Source organism: Pyrus communis, chromosome 10 (assembly GCF_041283825.1).
Source record: "Pyrus communis isolate YQ-2024b chromosome 10, ASM4128382v1, whole genome shotgun sequence".
NCBI lineage: Eukaryota > Viridiplantae > Streptophyta > Magnoliopsida > Rosales > Rosaceae > Pyrus > Pyrus communis.
This window is the reverse complement of record NC_142574.1, coordinates 22,654,035-22,668,288: the sequence shown is the minus strand read 5'-3', so window position 1 is coordinate 22,668,288 and position 14,254 is coordinate 22,654,035. Positions and strand designations below refer to the sequence as shown.

The following is a 14,254-nucleotide window of genomic DNA, read 5'->3' as shown; positions in this document are numbered from 1 at the left end:
TTCTCATAAAATTTCCCATTTCTTTTGTGAAATTGATCAGAAATTTTATCATACATTTGGATGACAAGAGAGACACATGCACCATTCAGAAGGTAATGCCTACCTAAAAGCCCCTGCAACTACATAACAATTTTCTTTTTGCATTTTGCCCCCTACAAAAATCCTATTTTCCATATTGGAGCCAAAAATGCCAGATGGATATTTTAACCTTGCAGTCGACGCGTGCCCCCACAAAGCTCTCTCCTTTCCCTCACAACTGTAATATCCGAGCGAGCTGAGTTGGGTTCACAATGCCAGCCAAGTGGGCCCCTTCCGTCTTCAGCAAATCAGCGACTTCCACGTATCTCTCCAAGTTCTCCAACTTCGGCTCGGCTTCGATCTTGCTGCTGCCGCTGACGCCCGAAGGAGCCGGCTCGGCTCTGGACGGGTCCCACGGCTGCCCGAGGAGGGTGCCTTTGGTTAGGAACTCGTGCGCCAGATAGCCAGCCAGGAGCCGTCCGGTCGGTGGGGCCGGCTGGGACGGCTTGGCTTGGGGCGGTGGGGCCGGCTTGAGATTCTTGGTCTTCTGGAGCGCGTCGAAGCCACTCTCCTTCTCCTTGCGCTTGTTGTTGTTGTTGGTATTATTTGACGCATTGGTCGTCGAAATCCGACGAGGTGGCAAACGCATCGTTTTGGTGTTCATGATGATGGCAATCCGGGTGCATGCCACGTGCGCAGCAGCAGTTCATGAAAAACGCGCACCACAAATCCAAGGAAGAAAAAAAAAGAAAGGATAATAAATGCGATTGAAAATAAAAATGTTAGGCGAGTAAAAACCAAAACGTCAGGATCAAGGGGGTAAACGGTAACTTCACAGTAAAAAGGAAACCGACTCTGGGATAAAAGAGGCAATTAGGAAAAATTCAGGACCCACCAAATAAATAAATATAAATTATAAATTAAAAGGAAGAAAAAGAAGAAAAGATCTGGATTGGAGAGGAGAGGCCGTACGAAAAGCGGCCGGAATCTGGAGACAGATCGTCGCAAAGAAGAGAGAGAGAGAAGAGACAGAGAGGAGGGGAGAGGAAACAAATGGAATAGAGGAATGGAAGGAGGGGTTGGGTTCTCTATATTTATAGATGTGGAGTTGAAAGATTGCCCATGATTTTACAACAAAACTACGAGAATGCCTGGATGAATAGAATGACGAAAGTGCCCCTATGTTTATATGGAGGTTAGGGGTTGGCAGGTCAAAAAACCAAGTTTAGATTAGAATCCTGTTTAGCCCCAATAATGTAAGTTTGCGTGCCACACCACCAAACTATTTTTCATTTTGTCTATAAATGTTTTCACTAATCGGATCCGATGTGGCAAAGGATTTACATCCCATTGAGAAAAATATTTATTATTAGTGATACTATAATTGAATACGATAAAATGGTTGAATAGCGTAGTTAAGTTCGATTAAATCTGACTCTTACAATGAGGGTGCCGAACTCAAATAGCAGATAGTATTTGTCTCTATACACAAGATCGGAGTTCGAATCCCCTTTAATTTTTATTAGTGATTCTATAACTAAATACGATAAAATGACCTGGATAATAGGGTTAAGTTCGATTAAATCTGACCCTTACGATGAAAGTATCGATTTCTAAGAGTAGATGGTATTTGCCTCTATTCACAAGTTCGGATTTCGAATCCCCTTTGATCTCACTTGTAACAAAATCTTAGGTGCAGAGTTGTTGCAGAAGAAATTAAATTTTGCTGTGACATTTTTTAAGTGCAATGCACTCTTAAAGTTTAGACTTTTTGCTCTTGCCTCACACAATTCCATGCTTGCTTAATACACCTTCGGTGGCTTTTATATAAAATTGTGAAATGGGCTAGTCCAACTTGGAATATAATTAGGTTTCACATTTTTTTTTATTCTATTTAAAATTTTAGTATTATTAGAGGAAGGGAGAAAAGTTCGAAACTATTATAATAATTTAGGAAAATGGGGGGTTTCAAATCCAGGACGCATAAGTAAAAAACTAAAATCCAATCCACTAGAATACTTGACTACATGCAAAAAAAGTTATATGTACCGAAACTTATCCAACCTACTAGATTCGAACCAGCGACCTAAGGCAGTTTTGCTTTTTTTGTTTTTTTGAATAAACAATATTATCTACACTAAGGAGCTGAGCGAGTGGGTTAGGCCACACAATGGACTAATAATAATGTGATTTAAATTCGCCTTTGGTGAAAATCGAACCTAAGATCTCTCACTTATAAGTGAAAAGAAATATCACTAAACTGTATTACTAAATGGTCACATTATTCATTAAGAAAGTTTCACATAAAAGTATTATTTGACTTAGAACTTGAGATATATTAACAATTTAACATAATTGAATTGAAATTAATAAATATGTCATGGTAACACAAATAATGAATGGTTAGGTTACTCTGTAATAGTAAATAGGATTTTATTTTAATTTATTGACTCGAACTTTTTTTAATTAAAAAAAAATAGGACCAAAAGATTCGAACTTATAACATCTTTTTTAACACATTTGAGAGAAAAAGTATAAATAGACTAAAGAGTAGTTAGTTTTCGCAAATTTTCATTTAGCGAATGACTGAAAATAAGTTTGGTTGAAAATGAAAAAACCATAGTCTTAAGTTTATAGCATGGGCTTGTAATTAAGCATGACATTAAAATGATTGGTTGTATAGAGATTTAGGTCAAAGAGACTATAAATTCATTACCATCTCGGGTTGAGATCACATTAAGCACGCTCCTAGCTCTCGAGTTAATAAAGCATTCCCGCCTCTTTGATTGAGGTGTAGCAAACCACTTGCTCAGATTAAAAAAAAAGAAGTTGATAGTGCTTGAGAAGTCAAATTAGTGTTAAGTTGTCATTAGGATTTGGAACAAACACTACATGTCGTTGTTGAAAATTCGAATTTGAGCTGATTACTACTTATGTGTAATGAGTATATGGGATGTTACATATATTGTTTTCATGTTGATGGAATTCATACAATCACCAAACTTCCTCACTTGTTACATTATTTCGAAATGTCGATAACATATATTATGTGTTGTAACGGCATGTGGTGGTTAGATTCAACACATATATTGTCACATTCCGGTCCGGGGCGGATCACTTCTCGGACCCGCTCCACTACCGTAGCACGATATTATCCGCTTTGGGCCCTGACCACGCCCTCACGGTTTTGTTTTTGGGAACTCACGAGCAACTTCCCAGTGGGTCACCCATCATGGGATTGCTCTAGCCCCCTTCTCGCTTAACTTCGGAGTTTCGATAGAACCCGAAGCCAGTGAGCTCCCAAAAGGCCTCGTGCTAGGTAGGAATTGGAATATACATATAAGGATCACTCCCCTGGGCGATGTGGGATGTCACATATATCGTTTATTCTTACACAGTATTATAATGTGATTTTTAACTTAAAATTAATTGGCAATAGAAGAATATGTTTATAATCAAGGTTTTAAAGGACGTTAGTCGTGCTTCAGGTTAGGGTCTAGCGCCTAGGTGGCTAGATGAGGTCTAGATGAATTTAAGTAAATTTAATATATCCTATAAATAAGTGTCTATTTATACTTAAAAAAAAATACACAATTGTATTGGGATACGTAAATTGCTAAGTAGAATGACATGCAAATTACAAAGTATTAGAAAAAATTGAAAACATGGGAACAAGCATATAATGAGTGTTCATCCAAATATTTAACAAGTCTCTCACAATTCAGTGAAAAAAAAAAATTAAAATGCAAAATAAAAGTTATCTATGTTCTATCTAAGTGAGAGCCGTGACCTAGACGGGGTAGCGCATGCGTCTAAGCAAGTATAGACGCTATTTCTTAATTTTCAAACGCCTAAAGATCAATCAAGACAGTAACAAACCCCCTAGCCTAGGTGAGGCCTATGCGGCGCTAGACAGAGATGTTTAAAACAGTACCTATAATTGATTACACATGTTTTTATAACCTTTGATCCCTGAAATTGAACATTTTAATAATCAAAATTATCCATGAAATTGAAAATGGATCAATTTGGTCCCTAAAAAATAAGGGTCGCACATCCATTTGGTTCTTCCGTTACCTTTCCGTATTTACTATGCTAGTGTGTTGATGTGGCTACCTGTGGGGCCCACAAGTCAAAAAATTATTTAAAATAAAACAAAAGTGCTACTCTTGCGTCTTACCAAATATTTGTACAAAAATTAAAAACAAACAAAAAGTTTGAGCTCATCTTCTTCCTTCCCTGAATCGGCCACCGTGTCTCTCTCTAAGCTCTCCTCAATATGTTCTGGGAGCCAAAATGTAGTTGTGTTCTTTGAACTCCCAACCTTCATTCTTCATTCCAAAAACTCTCTCCGCTTCGCCAAAACCCCCAACCCTTTCTTGTCTTTCCCCAAAAGATTCATCATTTTTCAAAGAATACCTACCATCTGCATCCTCATAAACTCCATGTTGGTAGGCTAGCCAATTAAGGTTTCGGCTGAGGCGGTGGTGGTGATGGGCTGTCTTCGATTTCGGAGTTGATGACGACGGAAGATGATAGATCAAAGACTATCGGTGTTGCACTGCTGCTTTTTGTTGCTATTGTGAGCAACTCCAGCGTTGCAAACGCCCCTAGGGCAACTCACTATTGAATAGCCTTCAGTGAACAGTGTAACATCCCGTCCCGGGATTATTTTAACGTACGTGTGAAATTACGATTATACCCCTAATTCGTTTTATCCCGTTAATGTGTGTTGTGTGGTGTGGTGGGACCACACACACTCATACACTCTCTTTTCTCCCGGGATTCCCTCCCTCATTCCCTCACTCTTTGTCTCACTCTGTCTCTCTCTCTCTCTCTCTCTCCCCCGAGCCCATTTCTTCTTCTCCTTCTACAAACACACAGACAACACACACATATACTCAAATCTCCACCAATCGAGAAACCAAGACCACCATCGTGCTCGTGAGGCTGAGAGGAGTCCAGTGGTGCCATTTCCAGGTAAGAACTTTGACGTTTTCACGTCGATATCGCTTTGGCCGATTTGAACACTGTTCATGCACAATTAATCTAGCTTGTTTTGGGAAATTCTAAGCTTGTAGTGGTGTTTGTGAGGTTCCTAGGAGCTTGGGAGTAGTTCGTTGGACGAGTTTGGACGTCGGGAAGGCTAGGTTCGAAAGTTGGCCGAGTTTTGACCTTGAAAACAGGTATGATCTAGCAATTTTTAGGCCTTGAAACTAGTCTATCGTGATTCTACTAGTCCTAAGCTTCATTTTGGCTTTTGAATCGTGAAAAATGGTTGAAAAACGAAGGAGAAAACAAGGTTTGAAATTTTCCCAGTTTTCCGGCGACGGCGCCGGCGACTGGCCGGAGAAGGAAGGGGAATATTCCGTTAAGTTTAACGGAATATTCCTAACGGCAGTGGACGGCGTCAGTTAACGGCGTCAGTTAAGGTTAACGGAATATTCCGTCAGGTTAACGGAATATTCCTGACGGCGTCTGTTGACACCGTCAGTGTGCAGTGCACGTGGCTGCGCGTGGGGGCGCGTGGGTCCGTGCCTAGGACGGCGCGTGGGGGCGCGTGCGTGGTCCAAAAATTATTTTAAAAATATGGGTGTGATCCTGAGGTTGTGTAGATCACATTGGTATATTCAATTGTCCATTTTGAGCAATGTATGAGAAGTTATTACGAGAAGTTGCTTAGGTGCTTTTAAATTAATGTTTTCGTAACTTTGTTGCGTATAGGTGATTCGTTTCCCGAGGACGAACGTTCATACTCAAGGCAGGGGGGCTACGACCCTTCTAATTACCAGTGAGTGGGCTTTTGTTTTCCGTACATACCTATATACATATTAATTCCCAGAAAATTAAATGGAAAAAGAGTTTGTTTTATGCCATGCATCATATGAATGTTGTTTGCGCATCATCGCATGTATTAGTAATGGCATACATATATATATATATGTGTATTTGGTGCTGTGGACGCACAGGTAAGTGCCAGGTAAGTGGTATTCCTGTTTGTATTTCAGTAGTAGTTTGAGATGTTAGAGAGCTCATAATCTGCACCCCCGGTGTTAGTGCTCCCGTCCAGGGCCAGGGCACAGCCTTCACGTGTATGTTCACCAGCACCGCATGCTCGTCTTGGATCCAAGTTAGGTGCAAGCCTGTCGTAGAGATCACATTAGGTGGTTCCGACTTGTAGGTGACCCGCGATTTATCGCCAGCTTCACGTGATCGTAGCACTAGAGCATACATATATATTACACCCAGCTTGTCGTGCAGACCACGTTAGGTGGTTCCGACTCGTGTGCAGATTCAGTGATTGAGTTGAGCGTGGAGCTCTATATGCAGCGATACATGTCACGTTAGGTGACTCCCGGCTGCCAGTTTATATGTGATTGATGTGAATTACGCTTGAGCATTTATATTTGATTATGAGATTCTGTTGTGACATATTCTCAAGCATGAATGGCATATTGTGAGCATAAATGGCATATGTGGAGCATGATTGACATACCTATACATACGTATATATGTTCATTTTCTGGGAAGTATACAGGTTTTACGGCGAGGGGTTAGAATGTGTTTTGCTAAAGAGTTTTCAAAGAACTTTGTTTTTGCCCACTCACGCTTTTGTTTTTGCGCCCCTCCAGGTTCTAGTGGTCTAGCAAGTTCAGTGGTTTATCCCAGAGGGCGTCCCGGCATTTCTGACAGACACTCACCATTGTAGGGTCACCTTCGGGTGTAAATACATCGTATCTTTTCCTTTTGGACTGTTGTAGACCTACTCTGAATTGTGTCTCACATACACTAGTTTTATGTATGCTATTAGGTTTTTAATTATTCATACTTTTATATTACTATCTTAATAGCTTCCGCACGCGCACATGGTTACGTCACCTTCGTGTGACGGCCAGCACGCCCTGATCTCGGTCGGGGTGTGTCAGCTTGGTATCAGAGCCTAGGTTTGGCAGTCCTGTGTCTTTGTGAGTATTCTAATAGTTGGTGTCTTCTGTCAGAATCATGCCGCCTCGTCGGGAACCACGTCGCTCAGATGAGCCTAGTTTCCCTGATCTTACTCAGTTGGGGGAAGTGATTGCTACAGCCCTTCAAACAGTGATGCGCCCTCCCCAGAGGACTCCTCTGGAGACTATGTATAACCTGAAGTTGGATAAGTTTAAAGGTAACGAGGGTCATGAAGGCGCAGAACGTTGGTTGGAACACATAGAGAAGACTTTTCGTGTGTTACATAACCAGGGGAACCTTCCTATGGAAAGGTGGGTCGAGACAACCTCTTGGTTTCTGGAGATGGAGTCTGCAGCTTGGTGGGAGCAAGAACTTCGTATGTTGACTCCAGCTCAGAGGACCGATTGGAATGTTTTCAAGGATGTGTTTCAGAGGAGATTTGTACCCCCTGAGTATATCGACCGTAAGAAACAGGAATTTACTGAGTTGAAACAGCGAAAGATGACAGCTAACGAGTATTATCGTAAGTTCACTGATTTGTCTCGTTACTATCCTGATGTCGCTGGTAATCCGGCGGAAATGCTTCGTCGTTTTCGCTTGGGCACTAAGAAGAGATGGCGTTCTATGGTAACTACTACTCACTGTGAGTCCTACCAGAAGTTCTATGAGATATTGTTGAGGGTAGAGGACTCTGAGAATATGTCAAGTGATAGTGACGAAGAGAAAAACGGCAATCAGAAGAAAGACGACAAAGGAAAAGGTCAAACATCGCTTGGGCCTCGCCAAACTCAGAACTTTAAAAGGGGTGGTGCAAGTTCAAGTTCGTCTAGTGGTGGTTTCAGTACCTCTGGACAAGGACGTGGAGGTAGGTTTTATGGAGGTGCTCGAGGCCAGAGACAAAGTGATGGTGGCCGAAACCGACCCCCATTTTGCCGGAGGTGTAATAACCGACACTTCGGCGAGTGCAGGCAGATCAGCGGTGCTTGTTTCACGTGTGGACGGACGGGACATAAAGCAGTGAATTGTCCCCAGGGTCAGCAGCAGAAGCCGCAGCAGACCTTTATGCCGCCACCTGCACCGATTCGGCAAATCCAGGGTCCGAGTAATTATGGTCAAGCAGGTAGAGGTGGTGCCTATCACTATCAGGGTGATGCTGTTCCCTATGCCCCGGGACCGTATCAGTATCCCCAGGACCCGTATTCACAAGGTGGTTATCCCCCATATCCCAGCAACTACATGCCGTATCCTCCAGCTCCAGTTGGTGGTTCTCAGTGGTACCAAGGAGGACAATATCAGCAGAGTGAGAATGCCACTAGTAGTGCAGGGTCTTCGAGACAGATGGGTCAGCCCAGTCAGGGGCGTGGAGCTCAAGGTCGCGGTGTTCATGCGAGCAGAGGTCGCGGTGGACGACAGCAGGGCCAGGGGCGTATTCACAATATTTCCCTGCAGGATGCTCAGAACAACCCGGACTTGATAATGGGTACGTTAAATATTCTTGGTTATTTTGCTAGAGTCTTAATTGATTGTGGAGCTACACATTCCGTTATTTCTCATACATTTGCTCAATTGACGCAACCTCACCCCACACCTCTAGGGTACGATTTAGAATTCGCTATGCCTAGAGGAGAGAGATGTGTTGTAGATTGTATGTACCCAGGATGTCCAGTGATAGTAGAGGGTGTTGTTATGCCAGCGGATCTTATCCCGTTAGATATTGTTGATTTTGATGTGATTTTGGGCACAGATTGGTTGCACTTCTATCGTGCCAACATTGATTGTTACGGGAAAGTAGTTACGTTTCACCGTCCTGGATTACCTGAGGTTACTTTTGTGGGTGAGCAGAGTGGGGTAAGACACGGCGTTATTTCGGCTTTGCGAGCGAAGAAGTTGTTGTCTAAAGGTTGTCAGGGGTATCTAGCTCATGTGGTGCTAGAGGAGACCGTTCCTAGCAGAATTGAGGATGTGAGAGTGGTTAGACACTTCCCTGATGTTTTTCCTGAGGATTTACCTGGTTTACCCCCAGATCGAGATGTGGAGTTCAATGTTGAGTTGCTTCCAGGTACCAATCCTATTTCTTTAACTCCTTATCGTATGGCTCCTGCTGAGTTAAGGGAATTAAAAGTGCAATTACAGGAATTAGTGGATAAGGGATTCATTCAGCCTAGTACTTCACCTTGGGGAGCTCCAGTGTTGTTTGTGAGAAAGAAAGATGAGACTTTGAGGCTGTGTATCGACTACAGACAATTGAATCGGGTGACGATTAAAAACCGTTATCCATTGCCTCGTATCGATGATTTGTTTGATCAGCTGAGAGGTGCTTGTGTATTTTCTAAGATAGACTTGAGGTCTGGGTACTATCAGCTGAAGATTAGTAGGAATGATGTTCCTAAGACGGCGTTCAGGACTCGTTACGGTCATTACGAGTTTCTGGTTATGCCGTTTGGGTTGACGAATGCACCAGCAGCTTTTATGGATTTAATGAACCGGGTATTTCAGCCTTACCTGGATAGATTTGTTATTGTCTTCATTGATGATATTCTGGTGTATTCTACGTCCAAAGCAGAGCATGTTAGACATCTTACTTTGGTGTTGAAGAGGTTGAGGGAACACCAATTGTATGCTAAGTTTAGCAAGTGTCAATTCTGGTTAGATCAAGTCGCATTTTTGGGGCACATCATTTCTGCTCAAGGTATTCTTGTTGATCCTCAGAAGGTTGCAGCTGTGGAGAGTTGGGAGCAACCACGAACCGTCACTGAGGTGAGAAGTTTTATTGGTTTGGCGGGATACTATCGGAGATTCGTTAAGGATTTTTCGGTAATTGCCTTGCCACTGACGAGGTTAACAAGGAAAGATGTTAAGTTTGAGTGGAATGATAAGTGTGAGCAAAGTTTCCAGCAGTTGAAGCATTGTCTTACTAATGCACCTGTTTTGGCACTCCCGGACGATAGTGGTGATTTTGAGGTTTATAGTGATGCTTCTTTGAATGGTCTGGGATGTGTATTGATGCAGCATGGTAGGGTGATTGCTTATGCTTCGCGGCAGTTGAAAACCCATGAGATGAATTACCCTACACATGATTTGGAATTGGCTGCTATCATCTTTGCGTTGAAGTTGTGGAGACACTATCTTTACGGAGAGAAGTGTAGGATCTTCACAGATCACAAGAGTCTTCAGTATCTCTTCACCCAGAAGGAACTTAATCTTCGTCAACGGAGGTGGTTGGAGTTGCTCAGCGATTACGATTGCACGATTGACTATCACCCAGGTCGTGCGAACGTAGTAGCCGATGCACTTAGCAGGAAGTCACATGGTCGTATCAATGCGCTGTACGCTAGTCGTATTCCTCTTTTGGTGGACTTGCGTGCTACAGGAGTAAGGTTAGAAGCAGAAGATCGAGATGTGGCATTACTTGCTAATTTTCAAGTTAGACCAATCTTGGTTGATCGGGTGCTTGAAGCTCAGGTAGCTGATGAACAGATTCAAGAACTAATTCGAGCTCGAGATCAAGGAAGGAGGCGAGATCTCAGAGTTCGTGATTCTGATGGCATGATGATGTTAGAGGGTAGAATGTTCGTTCCTAGTAATGAGGAATTGAAGAAGGAAATTCTCGATGAAGCACATATCTCGGCTTATGCCATGCACCCAGGAGCGACTAAAATGTATCATACCATTCGACCATTTTACTATTGGCCGGGTATAAAAAGGGAGATAGCTGAGTATGTGAGTAGTTGTGCTGTCTGTCAGCAGGTTAAAGCAGAAAGAAAGAAGCCGTTTGGATTGTTGCAGCCGCTTCCCGTTCCAGAGTGGAAATGGGAAAATATCACTATGGATTTTGTGTACAAGTTGCCGCGTACACATAATGGCTTTGATGGCATTTGGGTGATCGTTGATCGACTCACTAAGTCGGCACATTTCATTCCAGTGAGAGAGAAATATTCTTTGAGCCGGTTAGCAGAATTGTTTATCTCAAGGGTTGTAAAGTACCATGGTGTCCCTGTGAGTATTGTCTCGGATCGTGATCCACGATTCACATCGAAGTTTTGGGTAGCTTTTCAGGAAGCTTTGGGTACGAGACTACTTTACAGTACGGCGTATCATCCACAGACGGATGGACAGTCCGAGAGAACTATTCAGACTTTGGAAGATATGCTACGAGCATCAGTGCTACAGTTCAGTGATGCTTGGCACCAGCGGTTAGATTTGATGGAATTTGCCTACAACAACAGTTTCCATTCGAGCATTGGCATGGCGCCATTTGAAGCCTTGTATGGTAGATCTTGTCGCACTCCGTTATGTTGGTCAGAGGTTGGCGAAAGAGTCTTGGTAGGTCCGGAGATTGTCGAGGAGACTACTCAAAATATTCAGGTAATTAGATTTAACCTGAAAGCAGCTCAAGACAGGCAGAAAAGTTTAGCAGATAGACATGCTACGGACAGAATGTATAAGGTCGGAGATTGGGTATTTTTGAAGCTTTCACCGTGGAGAGGTGTTGTGCGGTTTGGAAAGAAGGGAAAGTTGAGTCCCAGGTACATTGGACCGTACACGGTCACAGAACGAGTTGGTGAGGTAGCTTACAGGTTGGAGTTGCCTCCGGAGTTGGCTAAAGTGCATAACGTTTTTCATGTGTCTATGCTTCGACACTACGTTGCCGATCCATTGCATGTGATACCTCCTCAACCGTTAGAGATAAATCCAGATTTGACGTACGACGAGGAACCGTTAACGATCTTGGATTGGAAAGAGAAGGTTCTGAGGAACAAAACGGTGAATTTGGTGAAAGTCTTGTGGAGGAATCACTCGGTTGAAGAAGCTACTTGGGAGACAGAAAGTAGAATGAGGGATTTGTATCCTAGATTGTTTTTCGATCACTAGGGGTTATATAAGGTTGTTTTGAATTTCGGGACGAAATTCTATTAAGGAGGGTAGGTTGTAACATCCCGTCCCGGGATTATTTTAACGTACGTGTGAAATTACGATTATACCCCTAATTCGTTTTATCCCGTTAATGTGTGTTGTGTGGTGTGGTGGGACCACACACACTCATACACTCTCTTTTCTCCCGGGATTCCCTCCCTCATTCCCTCACTCTTTGTCTCACTCTGTCTCTCTCTCTCTCTCTCTCTCCCCCGAGCCCATTTCTTCTTCTCCTTCTACAAACACACAGACAACACACACATATACTCAAATCTCCACCAATCGAGAAACCAAGACCACCATCGTGCTCGTGAGGCTGAGAGGAGTCCAGTGGTGCCATTTCCAGGTAAGAACTTTGACGTTTTCACGTCGATATCGCTTTGGCCGATTTGAACACTGTTCATGCACAATTAATCTAGCTTGTTTTGGGAAATTCTAAGCTTGTAGTGGTGTTTGTGAGGTTCCTAGGAGCTTGGGAGTAGTTCGTTGGACGAGTTTGGACGTCGGGAAGGCTAGGTTCGAAAGTTGGCCGAGTTTTGACCTTGAAAACAGGTATGATCTAGCAATTTTTAGGCCTTGAAACTAGTCTATCGTGATTCTACTAGTCCTAAGCTTCATTTTGGCTTTTGAATCGTGAAAAATGGTTGAAAAACGAAGGAGAAAACAAGGTTTGAAATTTTCCCAGTTTTCCGGCGACGGCGCCGGCGACGGCGACTGGCCGGAGAAGGAAGGGGAATATTCCGTTAAGTTTAACGGAATATTCCTAACGGCAGTGGACGGCGTCAGTTAACGGCGTCAGTTAAGGTTAACGGAATATTCCGTCAGGTTAACGGAATATTCCTGACGGCGTCTGTTGACACCGTCAGTGTGCAGTGCACGTGGCTGCGCGTGGGGGCGCGTGGGTCCGTGCCTAGGACGGCGCGTGGGGGCGCGTGCGTGGTCCAAAAATTATTTTAAAAATATGGGTGTGATCCTGAGGTTGTGTAGATCACATTGGTATATTCAATTGTCCATTTTGAGCAATGTATGAGAAGTTATTACGAGAAGTTGCTTAGGTGCTTTTAAATTAATGTTTTCGTAACTTTGTTGCGTATAGGTGATTCGTTTCCCGAGGACGAACGTTCATACTCAAGGCAGGAGGGCTACGACCCTTCTAATTACCAGTGAGTGGGCTTTTGTTTTCCGTACATACCTATATACATATTAATTCCCAGAAAATTAAATGGAAAAAGAGTTTGTTTTATGCCATGCATCATATGAATGTTGTTTGCGCATCATCGCATGTATTAGTAATGGCATACATATATATATATATGTGTATTTGGTGCTGTGGACGCACAGGTAAGTGCCAGGTAAGTGGTATTCCTGTTTGTATTTCAGTAGTAGTTTGAGATGTTAGAGAGCTCATAATCTGCACCCCCGGTGTTAGTGCTCCCGTCCAGGGCCAGGGCACAGCCTTCACGTGTATGTTCACCAGCACCGCATGCTCGTCTTGGATCCAAGTTAGGTGCAAGCCTGTCGTAGAGATCACATTAGGTGGTTCCGACTTGTAGGTGACCCGCGATTTATCGCCAGCTTCACGTGATCGTAGCACTAGAGCATACATATATATTACACCCAGCTTGTCGTGCAGACCACGTTAGGTGGTTCTGACTCGTGTGCAGATTCAGTGATTGAGTTGAGCGTGGAGCTCTATATGCAGCGGTACATGTCACGTTAGGTGACTCCCGGCTGCCAGTTTATATGTGATTGATGTGAATTACGCTTGAGCATTTATATTTGATTATGAGATTCTGTTGTGACATATTCTCAAGCATGAATGGCATATTGTGAGCATAAATGGCATATGTGGAGCATGATTGACATACCTATACATACGTATATATGTTCATTTTCTGGGAAGTATACAGGTTTTACGGCGAGGGGTTAGAATGTGTTTTGCTAAAGAGTTTTCAAAGAACTTTGTTTTTGCCCACTCACGCTTTTGTTTTTGCGCCCCTCCAGGTTCTAGTGGTCTAGCAAGTTCAGTGGTTTATCCCAGAGGGCGTCCCGGCATTTCTGACAGACACTCACCATTGTAGGGTCACCTTCGGGTGTAAATACATCGTATCTTTTCCTTTTGGACTGTTGTAGACCTACTCTGAATTGTGTCTCACATACACTAGTTTTATGTGACACACCCCGTCCCGAAGGAGGGCATGCTGGCCGTCACGTGAGAATGACGTAACCATTTACACAGTACGGAAGCTTTAAAGATACAATTTCTAAGATAAAACACCCAAAGGTGAGTCCTAATTTTTGGCCATTCTGTCAGAACACCGTTGAATTTCCTCGTAGTCACCACACCTTTTCAATTCTTGAACCTGGAGGGGCGCAA

General features: G+C 43.1%; 1 protein-coding gene across 1 annotated transcript; it reads right to left on the bottom strand.

Annotated features, from left to right (window-relative positions):
• LOC137729685 (uncharacterized) lies at nucleotides 1-1,080 on the bottom strand. The gene has a single exon (XM_068468689.2). It carries the CDS (start codon nucleotides 680-682, stop codon nucleotides 251-253), a length of 432 nt encoding a protein of 143 aa, XP_068324790.2. The 5' UTR covers nucleotides 683-1,080; the 3' UTR covers nucleotides 1-250.
• Nucleotides 1,081-14,254: the final 13,174 nt, after the last annotated feature.